We start from the raw sequence: 22,198 nt of genomic DNA, 5'->3' as shown, positions 1-22,198 counted from the left end.
GTGTTCATCCAGCTCTACACCTTATTTGAGATAAAGAGAAATGTCTTCAGCCAGAGAGTGGTGAACCTGTGGAATTCTCTGCCACAGTGGTTGAGGCCAAAACATAAGAATATTTTCAAGAAGGAGTTAGATATTGTTCTTCCACGTTAAAGAGTTCAAAGGTTATAGGGAGAAAATGGGAACAGGGTACTGAGCTGGATGGTCAGTCATGAACACAGCGAATGGTGAGCAGGCTTGAAGAGCCAAATGGCCTACACTTGCTCCAATTTCTCTGTTTCTATGGTGGATGGCCAATGACCCCAAAGCTTTGGCATTTTGTTTGCATCCATTACTTCCTTTGGTATCGATTTCAGCTTTTTGTATCTTAGGGCATGGAGAATTAGGTCTTTACAAATGAGGGAGAAGATTTTATGTACTCTTGAGACATGGGAAATCTTAAAACACTTGGGTATTTTTGGAGGGAAAAGAGCAAGAGATGACAGGGGTGGAAGGAAGAATGGAAGGCACAAGAAATGACCAGATTAGGTGTTACATGTCATGACTTGAATACAGACTGCAATGACCAACAGTCAGCCAATTTTTGCCTGGATGATTGGAATTCTGCTGGACATTTGGTGTAGCTCATATTATAACTGTTAATGCAGAACACAGCTGGGAAAGGCCTGAAATCCCATTTTTTGAAAGGAGTTTAAATTCTTTTGAATCTTTTCCTCTTAATTATATTATTATACAGGTAACGCTAACACTACTACAATGAATATAAAGTCAAATCTGAAATTCTTACCACAAGAAAGAAGTTCTTTTTTAACACTTGTTATTAGCTGACCATACAGAGACTTTGGGAAGGCACATTTAGTTTCTCGTACAGTTATGTTTTTAGTCTTTATCCACTGAATCATCCAATGTAAGTTGCAATCACACAGAAGATAATCAGTCTGAAATTCTCTGACAACAAAAGGAAAACAAAAGTGCTTTGTTTCCAAATAATTTTTCTTTGCCAAGATTGTTCTCTCAAAAAAACTATAGTCGTAACAAAATCCAGGGATCAAGGTGATCAAAAAGGCATTTAAAACATGTTTAATGAACACACAACTGTTACGGAAATCAATTTTAAGTTTTCTAACAGTGTTTATAGTAATATTTTCCAATTCATCATCTGAAACTGGCGGCTTTAGTGATTTTGTGAAAATCAAATAAAGCCAACAAAATGTATTTTGGTTATGCATATAAGTTGAAGGTATTCAAACAAAAGACATAAAACCACTCTTTAAAATTCATTTAACTCATCTAGGTTTTGTGACAATGTGAGAATTCAAGAAAGTAAACGTTAGAGGGAGTCTTTGACATGACCAAAAGTTTTAATAACACCATGATATTGGATCTTGCTAATATATACAACTTTCGCTGTATTACCTGCATGATTTGGCAGTCAGTGAATTATGTTGGCTTTTATTAACTAAAATAGCCAATAGCAGTGGGATGTCAGGGAGTGCCAAACAGAGGTAGGGGTGGAGGTTCTGAGGGGTGAAAATCCTATGCAGGTTACCACTCTGGCCGCTTTGTAAAAAAAAAACTCTGGATTTCTGAGAAGAAATTCCAACCAGGGCTCCTTCAGAAATGAGGAGCCTTCCACTCTCTCTTGGCGCAGAACCGTCAGAGAAGGGCAAACCACACCAGCTTTTCACAGCAGTCAGTTCCCAATTTATGGGGGAGGTGATGGCCTAATGGTATTATTGCTGGACTGTTAATCCAGGGATCCAGATATTGTTCTGGGAACCTGGGCTTGGATGCCACCATGGCAGATGGTGGAATTTGATTTCAATAAAAATATCTGGAATTAAGAGTCTAATGATGGCCATGAATTCATTGCCGATTGTTGGAAAAACCCATCTAGTTCACTAATGTCCTTTAGGGAAGGAAACTGTCATCTTACCTGGTCTGGCCTACATGTGACTCTAGACCCACAGCAATGTGGTTGACTCTAAACCACCCTCTGGGCAATTAGGGATAGGTAATAAATGCTGCCTAGGCAGCAATGCCCTCATCCCGTGTACGAATAAAGAAAAAGAAAATTCCGAAAAGGAGACACCTGACAGCAGCTGTCAAATGGTAAATTCATAGGATAACTCTTATGTTGGAGTGCTGGGAGGATAGGGTGCTAGACGTGTAGCAGGTAGGGTGCCAGCAATGTAGGATGTCAGCTGGGTAGGATGCCAGAGTTAAAGGTAAGTGATGCACTTGTTAGGGTAAGGTTGTGGTGAATGGGGAAAGGTTGGGTCCAATTGAGGGAGTTCATTGGGTAGGGTCAGGTCCGGTCACAGGGCTTTTCAGGTCGGCAGGGGTGTTTTGTCAGCTCTGGCAGCAGGTGGGGGCGGGGAGAAGCGAGATGTCAGGTCAGGGTCGAGTGGGTGTAAGTGAGTTGGGGATGTGCAAGGTAAATATGGGGTTGGTTTAGTACATAACCTATGTATTTAATAGTCTAACTTTACCAGAGTAAATATTTAACAAAATTTCATCGGAACCTTCTGAAGTCTCAGATTTAAATGGAAACTTTCAGAGGGTTCCAGCTGAAAGTTCAAATTCTTGAGCAGTTCCTTCGCAGTATTCTACAGTGGGAATTCTGCACGGGTCCCAGATGCTAATCTCATCTGAAGAGTAATTGTCTGGCTGTCAAAAAATCTGGTTCAAAATGCTTTGCACTTGAAAGTAAATTTTCGGAATCACACCCAGATTATCTTCACATAACCTCAACTGACTAACAGAAAAACAGAAATATAGAACTAGTTTGCCTGTCTGCCTTCTGAATTATAATTCTGTGTGACACAGAGGTTAAGGTTAGTGATATTGATAATGTGCAAAAGAAAAACCATAAACATATTCCAGCACAAAACGAAAAACATCTACTTTGAAAGTAATTTTTTGCCAATTAACAGTTCTTTCACCGCACACATCCTAAAATGAATAATTAACAAGTTCACTCTTAGAGCTTCCCTGTCAAATGCATCTTCGCATTGATAAATACAAAGGAAATGCATTATTTTGACCATCCAGTATGACTTTATTAGAAGGCCACGGAGAAATAACATTAAAGCATAATTGTGCTAATAATCATTAGTTATTCTTCTACCAAGATTACAGGGATACTGTATCAGGAGAACCTACACATGGTCTGAATTACTGTTTATCAATAAAGAATACTTAATGTATTTTTTGAAGAAAAAGTAGTTAACTTTTTCTTGCTTTGTGGAGCAAGTGAATGAACACAATATATTAAGTATCTCTCATTATTTATTAACTTTATACATGGATTGTAAAAAAAAAATAATAACTGGTCACAACCAACACTTCAGCGCAACCTCTTGAAATGCAAAATCAATACATAGATTAGCATGTAAATAGAGAAAGTTTTGAGTAAAAATGTTACAAGTAGAAAAAATGTCAGTGCAACTGTCACAAAGTGAGAAAACAGCTAAAAATTAAATAAATTTAGCATATCACTTACATGTATTTCAGTGACAAAAGGTTTTCAAATGTCCCTTGTGCCAATGTAGAAAACAGGTTTCCTGAAAGGTTTCTGAAAAAAAAGGGAAATCTGTTTTTGAAAACCTGTGCTACTTCATTAACTGTTGTTTACAAATTTATATTAACAATCTAAACACTGAAATAAAAAAAAACAAAGGATATGGAGGTATTGGAGAGAGCACACAACACATTTACAAGGATAGCAGAACTGCAAAAAAAGGTTAACAACCTAGATGGTTTTTTTCTCTCAAGAGAAAGCGGAGGGATGCATTTTTAGAGGCAGTTAAAACATTTCAACCAAAGTGGGCGGAAATTTACCAAACATTGCCCAAGAGCCAATTTTGGAAATTTCATGGCAGGTTTCTTCCCACGAGTTCCAGCAACTTTTTCATGCAATTGTCTACTGCTCACCTTATTATACACTATGCCTCTCTGGTACCACTTTTACCAAATTGTGCACTCACTAGTGGCAAAGCACTGCCAAGACATTCTGTGATTTCCAACCTCTGCGTCATATTTAAAGCCCAACTGTGCACCACATTAGTCACTGCCAACCAGTAATAGTCCTTCAAAGTACATGTAATGGGAGGGAAATGTAAAAGAACAGCTTCTGAGAACACACAGGTCACACGTGTGACATTTCATTGCCAATCAAAGCTCACACATACGTAAAGTTACTGCGACTCTGCATTAGTACCTATATTGTTAACTACAAAAGTAGCTGCAGCTACAAGAATCAAGACAAATTTGGAACCCATCCTTTGCATGCATACCATGTTTGAACTCCAATGGAGTGCCATTCTTTCCCTAATGCCCAGCACAGCTTAACATTCTGTCATTGTTCAGTTGTGACTGTGGTCCACCCCTGACTGACTTGGAATGACAGCCCTGACAATGACTGACCAGACTCCTGACTGATTTCTGTGCAGCTCTCTGACTCACTTACAACTAATCTCCTGTCAGGTCACACGGCCCCTGCAGGATTATTCTTGACACTCTCCCCAGACTGAAAAGTTGGGGAACAGCTGACTACCCCGAGTGTCCAAATGACTGTGCCTAAGCCCCTGTACGGATATCAGATGATGCTCTTGACTTACTGTGTTGATACACCCTGATGACAACAGTTCACTTAACGTGACTGAGTACTACTCCACTTAGACTTTCAGACACGGCACTTGGTTGAAGCACATTTGTGTGTTTGCCACACAAGCTTCTAGCACATTGTAAATGTTGATACTAATGTAGCATAATGCTGTAAAGCATCTTGCCCATTCCCTTTGACTGAACACTGCTGGCAACAAGGTAAAGTTACCCAGCTTTGCTTCTGCATTAGAGTCAAGGCAAGACAGAGGTATGTGAGCCTGTAAGTTTTGAATGATGTGGCAATGCCCAAACAGAAAGACAAGGTAGGGATGCTGTGAGCATCCAAGTCGGTACAAAGTGAGTGAGCATTAAGAGGGCAAGCAAGCCAGGAGTCCCGAGGTACACTCATGAAATGCAGCCTGGCCGCATCATTTCAATGTAAGGTGTCTGCACTCCAAAATGCAGCACTGAAGTGGAAACTTTATGCAAAGTGAGTTGGAAATGTGCTATGTTGAGAGATTGGTGTCAACCTCTGTGGACAGGGTGGAGGGTGTGCAGGTGGGTCACTACTCATGAAGTGCATGGTACATAGAACATAGAACAGTACAGCACAGTACAGGCCCTTCGGCGCACAATGTTGTACCGACCTATTATCCTACTAAGATCAATCTACCCTGCATACCCGACATTTTACTATCCTCCATGTGCCTATCCAAGAGTCACTTAGACGTCTCTAAAGTATCTGACTCCACTACCACTGTCAACAGCGCATTCCACACTCACACCATTCTCAAGGTGTTGGGGACTGCTGGTCGAGGAACCAGTGGCGAACTGGAGCCAGGTACCCACTCTGATTTTCACGTCAGGAATTGTCACCACCTAGTTTCTGCCACGTGGGAGAATAGCAGACAGCATACAAATGAGGCAAGAACAGGTAATAAGAGGTTAATACAAGTAAATGGCCCTTTCGCTGTTCACTAGCGAGATTCTGATCTCACTATTCCAACTTAGTGCGCAAAATTGCACTTGTTTTCTTGAAGTTGAGAATTTCATTTCTCCAATCTTGCCACGTTTGGTAAACTGACATTCCAATGCTCTCATCATTCAGGGGCTTTAAAAATTCAGTCCCATTTTTCCCCGTTGTGGCAGAACAGCAAAACCAGAGGATGTGAATTTAAGATTATCATCAAGAAATTAAACAGAGAATTCAAATAGAACTTCTTTTACCAGTATAGAGAAATATGGAACTCCCTACTACAGGAATAGTTGACATTTGTAATATAGATACATTTAAGAGGATGCCAGAGAAGCACATGAGAGAAAAAGGAAAAAAAAGAGGGTTGGGCTAATAGCATTTGGTAAGGTTGGGGGGAGGAGTCCCCAATTAAGCATAAGAATGGTTGGGATGAATGGCCTCTTCCTGTGGAGTATTTTCTAAGAAATACTACATAATTAGATGAAATATATGAAATGACGAGATTAAAAACATCAAATTAAATACTGTTTTAAAGCAAAAAGCTAAATTGACTTAACTGATCACTTACAATCGGATAAGGTTTGGGATGCCTCTGAATATTTCGCCATTTAGACAGCTTATCCTGTTGTTAGATAAATCCCTGTAACAGAAAAGATGTCATGTTATATCGGTTACTAGATACAGTAGGTGAATCTTGTTTCATTTTCGTAGGCTGTGTAATTTGTGAAGTCAAACATCCATATATCATCATCTTTTCCTCTGTTGGATACTCTTCTCCCAAAGAAGACAACTTCACTGCAACCCAGGTGCTCAGAGGCATCCAGGATCATCATAATTTGGAATATGATCAGATTTTATCCTGTTCCTGTTGATGATGTTTCAACTTTTTCGGTGAAGCAACCAAGATTCAGGACCCAGAGGAACTGAATCTGTATCACACCAGTCTCTAACCACCATAGAAAGGGTGAAAAACAGTTGATTAATAAGGTCTTCACAATTGTTACTATTAGCATTTATGTACTCAATAACCATCAATTTCAGTCAGAGTTCTCTCTCAATTGAGTTATTGGATTCAAGCCCTGCTCCAGAATCTGAGCACCTGGGAGAATTGCTTGCATTGATAAGAGTTCCACTTTAACCTGAGCTTGATCCATTTGCTCAGGTGGATTGGAAATGCTTTGGGACATTGTTTGCTATTGTGTGAGCAACGTCATTTTTTAATTTACACTTGCACTAAAAAAACAGTTTAACTGGTGAGTTAGGTAACTTGGTCTTTGCAAAACCTTGCTAGGTACAACTTTGCCTGTGAAAAAGAACACAAATAAGAAATAGCAACTAATGAAGGCAACATAATAATGTGTTTATTAATTAGAGTGGAGGGAGAAAGAGAGCAATGTTAGTTAACTGGATGAGTAAGGATATTTATGGATAAAATATAACTTTTTTTTTGTTTTTCCCCCTCCTTGGTAGACTCCGGTCTCCCTTGGTTGATTTTAATTTGCTGGAATCAGCACATATTGTCAGACTTATTACAACAGCAATGATTGGGCCATTGTGAATTTCTAAGCATTTTACCACTACCAGGGTCTGCCTAATTCAGATTGTTCGTCACTTGTTGCACATAAATCAGGTTTGTATGCCAGTTCCAGTTGTTTCTTTCGGTTAGTACTGGTTGTAACACTCTGCAAAAAGTTTCGCCGATAATACGGCTGACATTGCAAGTTAAATTTTAAGTTTTTCTGTGGTGTCCACAAGAGACACAGCACTTCTCTGCCCTCTACAATGTAATTGGGCCACTGCCACGTTTTGTACTTGCAACACTGGCCCCCGCCCAGGCGATGTTCTAGGCACACAAACCACCTACTTTGGCCATTTGACAGCTGGTTCCATGTAAATGAGGGATGGCTGGGTTTTCAGCACATTGTACAGACTAACTGCCCAGAGGTTAACTCCTCTCATTCTGCATACCTAACATCTGCTGCTTTATTCATTTCACTATACCCATATTTTCTTAAAACTTGACATGTTAATTCACAAGTTTTGTTTCTTTTAGTCTCCTTCTCTCTTTTCTATGTCTCCCTCATCATTTTTCATCTCCGCTGAAGTCTCATTCTGTGCACTTGTCACACATTACACATCAGTTTTTTTTTGTAGAAAGACCTTGCAAAGAGACCTGAAGGCAGATCTGAGACTACAGACTTTCTGACAACCCTTCTTTTCATGTGCATTCTCATATGTCATTTGAAGGATTTCAGTTGCTACAGAAAATGAAGATCAAATAATGCCCTAAAAGTTGCCATCACTACTGCTGGCTACATTTCCTGATTGTATATTCTGGTGTCTGAAGAAAATGTCTTAAATCCTGATGTAGAACTTGTGTCAAGTCTTTTATGGAACAGCTGTGAGGAGGTTCACAGTATGAAACTGGTTAAATGTACGCAGCATTCAGTCTCTCACATTAAGCTGCTGCAACATGGGCACAAAGGGAAACAATGCTCTGGCATCTAAGCCAACATTAGAAATTGGCGTTTGGAACATAGAAACAAACTCATACTGAAACCTATGAATGATATACAGATACGGGGGAAGTTCGATTATTGGCCCATACATTCATGCAGCCACATAGCCATTGCAGTAGTGCAGACTGGAGTTGTATGCAAGATATCCCAAATTAGGCCATCCCATGGAAATTGTCCAGGCAATTGAAAAGTCTGCTGGGCAATTTCCTTGTCTTTGGAGACCTCCAAAGATTTGCATAAATTTGGAGAATTCAGAGGGTTCTCATTTACTTATACTCAACAGCTGCTGAGGAAAGGTTAGAGGAATTGGAAACAAAATTGGCTTGAAGGTAGGAGACAGAGGGTGAAGGTAGAGGCCTGTTTTTCAAACTGCAGGCCTGTGACCAGCAGTGTGCCGCAAGGATCGGAGCTGGGCCCACTGATTTTTGTCATTTATGTAAATGATTTGGATGTGAAAATAGGAGGTAAGGTTAGTAAGTTTGCAGATGACACCAAAATTGGTGGTGTAGTGGACAGCGAAGAAGATTATTTCAGAGTACAACAGGACTTTGATCGGATGAGCCAATGAGCCGAGAAGTGCCAGATTTGAGTTTAATTTAGATAAATGCAAGACGTTGCATTTTGATAAGGCCATCCAGGGCAGGACTTATACAGTTAATGGTAGGGCCCCAGGAATTGTTGCCGAACAAAGAGATCTGGGGTGCAGCTACATAGTTCCTAGAAAGTGGAGTCGCAGGTAGACAAAGTGGTGAAGAAGGCATTTGGCTCGCTTGCCTTCATTGGTCAATGCATTGAGTATAGGAGTTAGGATGTCATGTTGCAGCTGTACAGGACATCAGAGAGGCCACTTTTAGAATACTGTGGTAAATTCTGGTCTCCCTGCTATAGGAAAATTGTTGTTAAACTTGAAAGGGTTCAGAAAATATTTCCAAGGATGTTGCTGGGAATAGAGGGTTTGAGCTATAGGGAGAGGCTGAATAGGCTGGAGCATTTTTCGCCCAGTGTGTCGGAGGCTGAGGCGTGACCTTATCTGTAGAATAGAATCCATACAATCCCTACAGTGTGGAAACAGACCATTTGGCTCAACAAGTCCACACCAACTCTCCGAAGAGCATCCCAACCAGACTCAATCCCCTACCATGGCTAATCCACCTAACCGATGCACCCCTGGACACTATTAGCACGGCCAAGCCACCTAACCTGCTCATGTTTGGACTGTGGGAGGAAACCAGAGCACCAGGTGGAAACCCACGCAGACACGGTGAGAACGTGCAAACTCCACACAGATAGTTACCCGAGGCTGAAATTGAACCCAAGTCCCTGTGAGACAGCAGTGCTAACCACTGAGCCATCATAATGCCCTCAATGGAGGTTTATAAAATCATAAGGCGTATGGATAGGGTTATTGGCCTACATCTTCTTCCTAGAGTAGGCGAGTCCAAAGCTAGAGGGCATAGGTTTGAGGTAAGAAAAGAAATATTTAAAAGGAATCTGACGAGCAACTTTTTCACACAGAAGATGGTGCATATATGGAACAAGCTGCCAGAAGAGGTGGCAGAGGCAGGTACAAATACAATATTTAAGAAGCATCTAGATGAAGACTTGAATAGGAAAGGTTTAGAGGTGTATAGGCCAAATGCTGGCAAATGGGACGAGGTCAGATTGGGATGTTTGGTCAGCACATTGGACTGAAAGGTCTGTTTTCAAGCTGTGTAACTCTATGACTCTGTGATTATAATCCTACTAACTCCTGGGTAACTGCAAACCAAAATCTCAACACACACCCACCCCTCCCCCACAACCAATCCAGACCCTAACACCCTCTGGACCTAACAACCCCATTTTCAAACCTGATACCCCTACCAACTCCATTGCACCAGTCACACCGCACCCACTCATTCCTAACTCCCCTTACCCTGGACTCAATCAAACCCTGCTAGACTGGACATCAACCCCTAACCCCAACCTCAACCTACCCTAAGCATGCATCCCACTCTCATGGCACCCCATGCCCCTCATTCACCTGGTACTCTACCCCTCACCAATCCGCTGCCTACCACCACCATCGCCATCACCACCACCTCTGTCTATAACAGCATTCCTGCTAATTGTTTTTCTTCTGTGCAGACTGCGCAGAGGTCCATGTGTGGCAGTGACTTCCTGAACAGGAAGTTAATTGTGAACAGCATCAGCTCGCCAATCGCCATGTGCGAATCCTTGGAGCAGCTGCACAGCTTACAAGGAATGTTCATCCTTATTACCACCACCCCACCTCCCCACCTCCCCACACTTACATTAAGTAGCTACCCTTGTACTTTCAAAGATTTCAAAGTGCTTCTGGATGTTTTACTTCAGAATGCAACAGTTAATGCTGCAAAAGGAATGCGTTTTAACAATGATCTCCATTGCTAGGTTTCAGGCTTCTTGAGCAAACTCATAACAGAACACAGCAGGCCAAGCAGCATCATAGGAGCAGATGCTGCTTGGCCTGCTGTGTTCATCCAGCCCTGCACCTTGTTGTCTCAGATTCTCCAGCATCTGCAGTTCCTACTATCTCTCATAACAGAACGCCCTTGTCCAAGAAACAATAGTACAGAAGTAATTTAAAGGAAATTTAGAAGGTATTTTTTAAAATCTAATTAGTGTCAGAAATTGGGTTTTTGGCTCTGTTCCGTATTTATGGGACATTAAAAAAAAATCATGTTAGATTTATGGCCGTTGTATGGATGCAGTTGCTAAACGTCTTAATAAAAGTAGCGGTGTCATATGCATTGAACTAAAAAACTTGCACATTTATAGATCAGCTTTAAACACTAACATTTGGCAATAGTATATAACTTAAGATGCATTACAGATATTTTGTAGTCAACCTATTCACAGATGTTGTTACACATCTGTGGAAATGGGACGTGAACTCGGGCCTCCTGATCCAGAGGTAGGGCACAGTGCTACAACAGCCGTCCCATCAAGGTGCATTGTATTTTAGGTCTGTTTGACATCCTAAATGAGATTAACTGAAATGTTGGATTGAACGTTCAACTTTACAGGAGGTTATTAAATGAGCAATAAGAGATTGGTTAACCATTATAAACCTGTTCTTGGACATTTCAACCAACTCAGGTAAAGAGAAATGAAAATCAGATGGGTTTGTAAAATGAACCATCACAAAAATTACCACAAATGATCTAAATAAAGATGATAGTTCCAAGGGTTAAAAATTTTCAAACAGCACTTCTCTCTTCAAAATATGAAATAGAGAAACCATAATCATTTTAATTTGATTTTGATACGTTTCCGTTCCAGTTCTGTGAGTTTCCATTGACTGGTTGATTTGTTTTTGTTACAGTGCCTTACCAGGGGCTGTCCAACCTGAGGAATGTTTTGTTTAAAAGAGTAGAAACCATAATCAGCCACTGATGCATCACACATGTACATCAATACTCACAGTCTTTTCAATGCTGAAAGTCCCCAGAAAGCACCAGGTTCTATGTTACTGATAAGATTGTTCTTTATGTCTCTGCAAGAAAGTAAAAGCACGTATTAATTGTAATACTTCATATTCAACTTAGTTGGAGTACAATGCTTACTTCTGTGAATGACCCAGTATTAAGGATAGCTGCTAGATCCAAAGTAGCAATAACAGCATTAGGAATCTTGTGGTGCGACAGTTGTATCCCTTTGCCCGAGTCAGAAAGCCCAGGTTCAGGTCCTACCTGAAGCGTGTCATAACACATATTATGAGGCTGATCAAAAAGAACTCAATAAAAACATCTTTTATATATGTTATGACCAAGATTGGAAGAGAGCACTCTCTTTCTCTAGTCCCGCGACTCAACCGGTCACAACATAAAGGTTTTATCCAGTTCCCAATACAGCCAATTGAAGGTTTCCTCTATCTTGGACTTGAAATAAAAAGAAACATCACTAGGTTCCTTTTAATAAAAACAAAGTTATTGATTTATTATAAAACAATACATTCAATGATGATGCAAAACTGGTTAACACATTTGGTTTGGAATGTAAAAATTTAAATGTTTACCGCTAAGTCACACAATGCACACATAAACAATCATAAATGAGAAAAAGATGGATTCTTCTCTATCGAGACTCATTTTATTTGGAGGGGGGTGGTGCAGGAGGTAAACACTTTTAGCTAACAAGTCTCAGTACGTGAAGGAAGAAAAACATAGGGTATGGAATGTTCAAATGGCAGCCAGTCTGACGCTCTGGAAAACAAAGGCAGATATTATCAAACAGAAGCAGATGTCTCCAGGATCTTAGCCAATGCAGCTTGCTGAGCAAACACAGGATCAAGGATTCTTCTGGACATTTTGCAGGAGAACAATCGAGGCTCAGATTGGAACAGGGCTCCAAATACAACAATGGATCCACAACAAGGGTTTTATTTCCAAGTCCCCCCAGTGCGCGCGCGCACACACACACACACACACACACACACACACACACGAGATGGGCAAGGAAGTCCTTTTCTTTTGCCTAGCTGGCCAGCAATTAAAAAAATCTAAACAATCCCCAAAGCAGAAGCTGCGAATTAACAGTGATAAACCCGGGCAGGGGACCTGCAAGAAATGCGCAGTTATTATAAGACATGTGCCTTTCAAGAACACCTTACAAACAAAAGGTTTGACTGTCCTTTCAGTAACTACTTTGAAAAAATATATAGTACTCCACACTTGTTGAAATTCAAGTCCACAAAACTATTAAAATTGAAGGGAACATAACATATAACAACTAACTTTCTAACAGTGGAGAACTTGTGTGGAATATACACGTCAATAAATAGAAATGATTTACTTAGGATTTCTATTACTATGAAGAACTGTGGTTAAATTAAAATCATGATTACTATAGCCAAACACAACGGTTCAATACTTCTGATTTCCACACCGGGTCAGGTAAACATTCCCTTCCCTACAATGTTGTGGGCCTGTTTTTTGATGGAGGATTCTGCAGAAGTCTTGACCCATAAGAATCCTCACAGAGAACACAACAAACCTAAGTGAAAGGCATGCACCCGATTTATGGTATCCCCTGCCATATTCCTGCAAGTAATGTTTAAAGATTCAAAGTCAGTTTGAGAATCTGAAAGGCTATGAAGAGATGGCAATTATAGTAGACAGATGGATGAGGGTGCAGGTGGGTCATGGTGGAGGTTGAATGCTGTGGCTTCGGTGGGTCCCAGCACTGGAACTGACAGTAGTACAGTTACCCAGGGATTAGAACTAGTTTTAATCTAACTTTTCATAGTAACTATCCAAGTAAATGAGTAAGAAACCTGAAAATCTATTGGCAAAATCTTATAGGAGCCTGAGTAACATGGACTATGGCAAGAAGTTCAGCCAGAGCTCTCACAACAATCAGGGGAAATTTACTCTACGTTTTATGTACTTGCCAAGTGGCAAGTTAAGTTTCTCACTATTGGCAGAATGAAGTTGATAATTTGGGGCTGGGGGAGGGGTCCACAAGTTGTTAAACTGCTTATTAAACACCATCACCTACCTCATCAATATCAAGTATCCTGTCTTACAAACAAGATAGACATCAAGAATTCTCAATGTGGAAGTCAGAGCAACTTCAGCTCACCATTGGCTATGACCAGCCTCCATATTGCTTAGGACCATTTTAGCATCTCAGGATACAATCCATGGGCATCAGCCACATGCACCCCTCATTCACAGACAATGGCATCCAATATTTGTCAACCCATGACCATCATGGCACCTCTCTGATCTACTTGCAAGCTGCTTTGGAAGCAAAAATTTCACTGCAGGGTGTAAAGAAAACCAGGGTAGGAAGGCTGCTGCAAGGACACTTAGAGACAGGTACCCAGTGCACAGATTGAGAGAAAAACTTGGAAATATTTTACCTTCCTTCATTGTCACTGGGTCAAAATTCTGGGACTTTCTTCAGTTCTCAGGCAGCTCCTCATCAACTCCTCAAGGGAAATTCGAAATGGCCATAACGTTCATGTGATATCCATCTCCCATGAATAATTAGAAAAGTGACAGAACTGATTTTTCTCTACCCCTCTCGAAGGCTACTGTTTGTCATTTGTGTCAATCTTGACTCATTGTTTACTAACTAAGATTGAGTAACTTGGTAGAAATTAGACTTGGAACTTCTCTGGGTTAACAGTTCAACAATCCACATTTTTATCATGGGGCCAATATGTTCAGAGCATTTCACAAATAAGAAAAAGTTTGGGCACTTGGTTGGAAGTTGGCAACAAGTGAGCATTTTGGGACAACGTCTGCTGGAAACATTTCTCAAATGCATGGCTGGATTCCTGAAGGCTTTGCCACTGAGGGAATGAGTAGAGGGGGAAAATCGAGTAATAATTCTGCACAGAAGATCCGAGGGCGAGAGCTAAGCATTATTACTGGCAAGGTGGACTTTTACAAAGTGATCTACAGAACAGCTATAAAAGTATTTTTATATTAATCCCAGAGTTTTGACATCAAAACAATGGGAAACAAACATCCAGTGAATGTCACCAAGGAGAAGGGGGAGAATTGAGCAGAAGTTAGTATACAATAGGATGAAAGGCACTCATGTAGCGTGTGATGAGAGGTTGGAATTCTAGAGATGACTACAGCATTAACGTGGAACAAAAACAGAAGTTGCTGGAAAAGCTCAGCAGCTCTGGCAGCATCTGTGAAGAAAGATCAGAGTTAACGTCTCCGGTCTGGTGACCTTTCCTCAGAACTGCATGACATGCAAGTCAACAATGCCTCTTTCTGACCCTTTCTCAACCCATTTAACACTAGAAACAACCTTATGCTCATTGCTGTAGAGTATGAAAATCAGCATTTCTGCTTATTACATGCAAAGAAACTGTATCCAGCATTTAAAAAAAACAATTGCCAGTTGTTGGTTAATTGTATTTGAATAGCAAAAGAGTATCACAATGTTTTAACTGCATTCAGTTCTATATTTCTTTTCCTTCAAGAATTTGAATGCATTCTTTGGGTGACTGGTTTCAGCTATCAAATCATGGAAGTGCGCAAGAAAACTTGGATGACATTTATGGAAAGCTGACACCCCACTAAGCATTGGAGCTTTAAAAGGGGAAAAGGGAAAAAGAAAATTCTCAGAAATAAATTACACGGTCTCAAATTTATATTCTTCTGCTTTCACTTAAATGCATTTGCTAAAAATGTCATTTTACACATATTAATCTAAGAACTGATCTACTTTTAATTGATGTGAGCCTCGCTAATAAGGTAAGCAATTAGGACTTACCATGAAACTTATCTTGAGACAGGGTAATGTTGAGGTGTAGCTGCAAATAACCACATTGTGTGGAGTAAGTAAGTCCACATTGCAATGATCCAGCAACAGATGCAGTTATACATTTCCAAGTTGAGTTGCCGTACAGATTAGAAAGTGGCATTCTTCCTTTGCCCCTAATGCACTTGCCCCTCCCTCTAGCTGCCAGAGATCTTGAAATTCAGAGATGATAATAAGCGAAACCTTGAGGAGTTGTTGTAATGCATTTCGAGATGGTACACATACTGTGGTGTGGGAGTAAATATGGTGTGGGAGTAAATATCTGCGGTTGTGAATGAGGCAACGCTCAAACAGGCTACTTTATCCTGCATGGTGTCAAGCCCCTGGAATGTTGTTCCTGGTTCTGTGGAGTGAGTCAGGTTAAATGAATCAAGTGTCAGTTGTGAAATTTTCAGGAGACAATGATCATGATACATTATAATGTTTAATAAAAACCAAAAGAACTGCGGAGTTGAGTTCTGAGGTTGGGTCACTCAACCCAAAACATCAACTCTGATTTCTTTCACACTTGCTGCCAGACCTGCTGACCTTTTGCAGCAATTTCTGTCTTTGTGTATAATGTTTAAGTTGGCTATGGAAAAGGAAAATGAGAAATACAGGGTAAAAAAAAATTAAATTGAGGTAGGACCAAATTCTATCATCAGCTGAGAACAGATTTGGTCCACATACACTGGAATCAAGCATTGTCAGGCAAAACTGAAACATAGAAATGAGCTGCCTTGGAAGAGTTCAGGTACAGTCAATGTACATTCACATGATGAGCAGAAGGTAGGGCAATCAACTCCCAAAGCTCCTTAAAGGATGAGGAGAGAAAGCTGACACAGCAAAACGGTACATATTACAAACGTCATGTGGATAATACAGTTGAGAATCACACTAAATACAAAAGGTTTGGGAAGTGAAAAGTAAGTAAGAAACAAAGAGAAAGTATGAGAAGTCACTGGAAGCTAATATAAAAGGGAATCCACACATTTCTTTGCAAGTCAGTCGTAAGTGGGATCAATTGGGGACCTAATAGGGAAGTCATTCATAGGGACAGAAGGCTTGGCTGAGTCACTGAATGAATACCAGTCTTGACCAAGGAAGAAAATATTACCCAATTTCTGGTGAATCAGTACATTATTAGGGTTTAGAAAGGCCAGTTGTACTTAAAGTTGATGCTGTCACATAGATGGGGACTGATTTATCCAAGTACACTAGAAAACGAAGGGTGGAAATTGTAAAGGCCCTGCTCATAATCGTCCAAACCTTCTCAGACACAGGGATGATACCAGAGGACTGGAGAATTGCAAATATTACACCTCTGCTGAATAAAGGGTGTAACTAAAGGTCTCTGTTAAATCTCAGTGGAGGGAAAGTTTTTAAAAGCAGTAATTCAGGACAAATTAACTGCTGCTTAGAATGTGAACTAATTAAGGAAAGTCAGCATGTATTTTTTCATGGATAAATCATACTTAATTAACTTGTATGAGTAGTTTAAATACCACAAAACAGAATTATCAGCAAAGTTAGAGTCTTTGAAATAAAAGGAATAGTGGGAGATTGGATAGGAAATTTGCTGAATGAGAGGAAACAAACAGTAGCAGTAAATAATTGTTTATGATACTAAAAGAAAATGTGCAATGCGCTTCCTCAGGAGTCAGTATTAGGAAACCTCTCTATCCTGACATAGATTAATGACTAATACTTCGGTGTACAGGACACAATTTTAAAACTTGTGCAGGAAAGAAACAAAGTATTGTTAACTGTGAGGAGGATAATGATGGACTTTGAGAGGGCAGACAAATGTATGGAACGGACACACATAAACAACAGATGAAATTCAATGTATAGAAATGCAAATTGATTCATTTGGAGTGGAGTTCTAAAACAGGCACAACAAATAAAGAGTACAATTCTAAAGAACTTCCAAAAGTAAAGGCACCTGGATGGAAATGTATACAAATCACAGGGGTGGCAGGGCAAGTTGAAAAGTAGTTCATACATCATTTGGGATCCTTGGTGTTATAAACAGACGGACAGATTGACTGCAAAAGCAAGTTAGTTCTGATAAGCCTGTATAAAACAGTGGTTCAACCTCAATTGGAGTATCATATCCAGTTCTGGGTAGGATGGGAAAGGGATTAAAGTGGGTGCAGAAAAGATTTATTAGAATGTTCCAGCAATAAAGAAACTTCAGTTGCATGATTTGATTTCAGAAGTTGGAACTGTATTCCTTGTAAGACGGAAGCTTGGGAGGAGATTTGATGGAAGGGTTCAAAATCAAGAGGGATTTTTATGAGTAGATAGAGAGGGCCTCTTATCTTTAGCAGAAATATCAAAAACCACAGGACACTGAGTGACAAAAGAGGCAATGATTACATGAAGAAAATCTTTTGGCAAAACAGTGAATAGTTAGGATCTAGAATGCCTGCCCAACAGCATAATCCAAATGGATTCAACAAGAGCCATCAAATGAAGTTTGGGCAATTACCAAAGAGAAAAAGAAAAATTTCTGGGCAATGGGTGAGAGAATCTTAGTGAAAGATCCTTTTTGCAAAGAATGAATATAATACAATAGAATATCACATTCAATGTAAGGGTGAGAAACGTGAATCTAGAAATAACTATTTGGAACTATTTGGAATTAGCCTTAAGCTTAAATAAAACAAATTCAAGGATATGAAGATAGTCTGCTAAAGTGGTTTGGGAAAATATGCTTAAAAGGTGAAACGTCAAAAAACAATGTCAAGATATTTAAGGCAATATTTATTACTGTCAAAGATATTCTCTTGATGCTCTATGGAACAGATGTATCATTTGTAACTAGGACAGTTAAGGATGGTATCAAATTAAAGCAAAAAACATGAAATGCTGCAAAGATTAGCAACAGGCCAGACATTTGGAAAAACTACAGAAGCTTCTTTCGCGTGCTTATGAGGATATAATGATGAAAGCAGCTGGAGTGAATATTGATCCATTAGAAGATTAGATTCAACTGGGGTATGGGCCCCTTCTCATGCCTCATGCCAGTATCAAATCACTTTGCATTTCTATATATTGAATTTCATCTGAGGTTTTTGTGTGCCCATTCCTCAAATTTGTCTGTCCCCTTGAAATCCATCAATATCCTCTTCACTATTCACAATACTTCTTCTTATTCCTGCACAAATTTTGAAGCTGAATAGCCAGAGGCCTTTGGGTCTTTCATCATAGTAAAATGCAGAAAGCATATTAAATGTTGTATGAAGGCGCAAATTACAGGTGAAATCTGACCAGCTCAGTGACAACTTTTATATAGCTGGTTTAGTTGAACTTCTGATCAGTGCAACCTTCGTAATAATGCTGATGGTGAGAAATTTGATAATGGTTATCTGGATATCAAGAAGACATGGTCAGACTCTTGCTTAATGGAGATTGTCATGATTTGGTACTTGCACTTCACAAATATACTTATTATAACCAGCTTAGAGTTCTGTCATACTAGATCATAGATCATAGAATCCCTACAGTGTGGGAACAGGTCCTTCGGCCCAACGAGCCTACACCGACCCTCAAGAGAATCCCATCCAGACCCATCCCCCTATAACCCACCTAATCTACACATCCCTGAACACTACGGGCAATTTAGCATGGCCAATCCACCGAACCTGCACATCTTTGGACTGTGGGAGGAAACCGGAGCACCCGGAGGAAACCCACGCAGACACAGGGAGAATGTGCAAACTCCACAGACGGTTGCCCAAGGGTGGAATCGAACCCGGGTCCCTGGCGCTGTGAGGCAGCAGTGCTAACTACTGAGCCACCGTGCCGCCCCTGTTGCTTCTTGGATAGGTTCTTGCATGTTCACAATTATTGTACTGTTAACTTCACTTAGCTGGCTTCTGTTCCTCCTCAGCCTTGCCCCGTTAAGTGTTGCGACTTCATAAGACCCAGGCTCACTGTACACTTTGGATACTTCTGCAGGTGACCATGTTTCCATTGTGGAATATCTCTGATGCTGACCTTTTGTCCAAGTTGTAGTTGACCATGCACCATCTTTATCCTTCCTTGTCTGATGAAAAACATATCCTGCATCTCACATAATTTGGATAGGTGGTGGCTTGGCAATTTCATTTTCAATTGCCTTCTGAACATGATCTCTGCTGCCGTTAGTAAACCTGACGCCAAGAGGCATGATACTAAATAAAAACTGAAAAAAAATCTGTGGATGTTGTAAATCAGGAACAAAAACAAAAGTTGTTGGAAAAGCTCAGCAGGTCTGGCAGCATCTGTGAAGAAAAATAAAAATCAGAGTTAATGTTTCAGGTCCACTGAGGAAGGGTCACCAGACCAGAAATGTTAACTCTGATTTTGTTTCTTCACAGATGCTGCCAGATCTGCTGAGTTTTTCCAGCAACTTCTGTTTTTGTTGTTGACCAAGTGGTGTGAGTTCTGATGTGTAACATGGCAACACAAAGATCGTCTTTTGTTGTCCTATATTTCAGGATGAACAATTTAACAGCAGAAACCATTCGCTCAGCTAGGCCTTCTGATCTGGAGTAATGTGATGAGAAAGTCACATGTTATGCCCCAATACGCACATATCTCTGTCTGTACTTAGAAAGGTCTGCCTGTACTTAGAGCCCACTGTCAGCAAATGTCTTCTTTAGGTGCACCAAACAGACTGAATTTGGCACTCAGTGTGTCTGCTGCAGATAAACTTCAAGAATTTTTCACCTGTTTGACAATTGGAAAGTTGAAGAAATAATTGGTGACAAAGAGAAATTCATCTTCATTGAATATAAGTGGAGCAATGGGGATTCTGAACTAAGGGACTGATGAAATTTCTTGCAGGTGTAAAGGTTCTCTACATTGCTGTGTTTGGTGGCTCTGATACGCCTCATTAACAATCCCATTAACCTTTCAATGTCATGATCAATCTCTAGCCAACTGAACATAGCAAGTGTTAGCCATCATATCTGCTCTATGCCCACATATCCTCAGTGTACTTGTAACAATATATCCCAGCAGACAGCTTCAGACACAGCTACTTATTTTCCTTTGAAGATAACACATCTTGAGATACTGAGCTCATTTCTGTAAGTCCACAGAGATGAGAGTGTGTGAAACCTCTTTTGTTTTGTCAAACCAAATTTTCATGAAGTTGGTCACATTTCTGCTTACCAAAATACAATATACAAATCCTTATTTCGCACGATGGATAGGGGCACAGGCATCCTACAGACAAAAATCGCCGATCCCAGTGCCATACAACACACCTTTCTATCATGAAGGACCACATGATCAGACCAACGACTCTATGAGGAATAAAAGATGGGGTCTGAGGCTTACTTTCAGACTATATGGATCTATGGGTAGTGAATCAGCAGATAATCAGGAGTGAGTGTATTTTCATCATATCTCCGACCTTGATATCCTTAGTGTCAACTTGTAGATCCAATAGAATGTTTGCAACCTTGTTTTGATTTAGCGATCTGCTTAGTTTTACTTAAGGTAGCCATTTTTGCACCAGGTTTGTAGCAGACATTTAAGTCATTTCCTTGTACTATTTATCAGAAGTCAATGCAGCTTAAGTGGTCAGTGATTTGCACCAATCATTGCAAATGATGTGTTATTAGTTTCTATAGTGAATTGCTTAACAAACATTATATGGATTCTTGTGATACTAAATTCCAAGGAAATGCTTTATGCTCTGTGTTGGAATAATTGGATTGTGTTCACAATAGACTTTTGGATTTAAAATGTAATTGGTTCACTCTTAGCCCAGTCTGCAAAATACCAACTTGCAGGATTATCTTCTTCCTTCGCTGATGGTACTACAAAGCACAGCTTTCTGCTGACAATGCTCATTTGAGAGATGCAAACACATGTTCATGGCCCTCCTGCCTTACATACGGTATGTCTTTCTTTAGGGGCTTTCTCAACGATGATGTTTTATCAGAAAAGATTGGATTATATGACACCAAGCAGTTGAACCATCTAAGGCATTTCTGGAGGTTTTCATAGTCTTGTCAGGTAAGTACGTGTCTTACATTTTCTACATTGCCTGGGTTAGGCTGCATTCCACAATCTGAATATATAGCCCCCAAAAAATTATTCAGTTTGCATTCAACTGGCCATGCTTGCTGTTTAAAACAAGTCCTTTGCGGTAGTTACTGCCATTAGTGAGTGGAATTATGCCTATATATGTACTAGAAAAGCTCTTGTTCAATGACATGGAGTGCAACGGCATTTTCCAGCATGTGCATCACCACACAGATCTGTGCAGATCAATTAAATGCACACCGAAGGAGGATGGTGCAACCAGGTTACATCTAGATCTTAGGTGTCTGCGCTTGTCCAAGTAAAATTGTTGTATACGCTGGACTGATTCAATTCTTAGTATTTTTTTTGCAGTCTCTTCTGCTGTTATGGATACATTGTTACCATCCATGAGATCACCAATGTTAAGATCGCACACCCTAGCAGTCTTGCCACTGCTGGTCTGCTCGTGTCTATCAAGTAAAATATTTGTTTGTTCCAAAGCTGCATTGCATAAGTGTATCAATGTAAAAGACTGGAAGTCTACTTCATGCACTTAATTAAGTGGCTGTTGGTTGTACTGTTGAGTTCCAACCATCCTGATATATGTGCTTTGGAATTGTAGGATTTTTTTATTCATTCACAGGATGTGAACATGTACTGCCCATCCCTAACTGCCTAAATTTCTGTGGGTCTGGAATCACGTGTAGGCTAAACCAAGTAAAGATGGCAGATTTCTTTCCCTATAGGACATGAGCATTTTTCGAACAATCAGCAACATCAT

The 22,198-nt window shown here is 40.1% G+C and overlaps 1 protein-coding gene across 2 annotated transcripts in view; it reads right to left on the bottom strand.

Moving 5' to 3' along the window:
• Window positions 1–22,198, bottom strand: part of adgra3 (adhesion G protein-coupled receptor A3) — a 147,055-nt gene that overhangs the window by 65,314 nt on the left and 59,543 nt on the right. For both annotated transcript variants that reach the window (XM_048603661.1, XM_048603655.1), the window contains exons 3-6: window positions 11,546–11,617; window positions 6,150–6,221; window positions 3,503–3,574; window positions 785–945 (exon numbers count right to left, since the gene is read on the bottom strand). In XM_048603661.1, the coding sequence (XP_048459618.1) occupies window positions 785–945; window positions 3,503–3,574; window positions 6,150–6,221; window positions 11,546–11,617 (377 nt within the window). The remainder of the gene's footprint in view (window positions 1–784; window positions 946–3,502; window positions 3,575–6,149; window positions 6,222–11,545; window positions 11,618–22,198) is intronic.

This window comes from Rhincodon typus, chromosome 1 (assembly GCF_021869965.1).
Source record: "Rhincodon typus isolate 14 chromosome 1, sRhiTyp1.1, whole genome shotgun sequence".
NCBI lineage: Eukaryota > Metazoa > Chordata > Chondrichthyes > Orectolobiformes > Rhincodontidae > Rhincodon > Rhincodon typus.
Note: the sequence above shows the minus strand (reverse complement) of the source record. Positions and strands in the feature narration are given on the sequence as shown.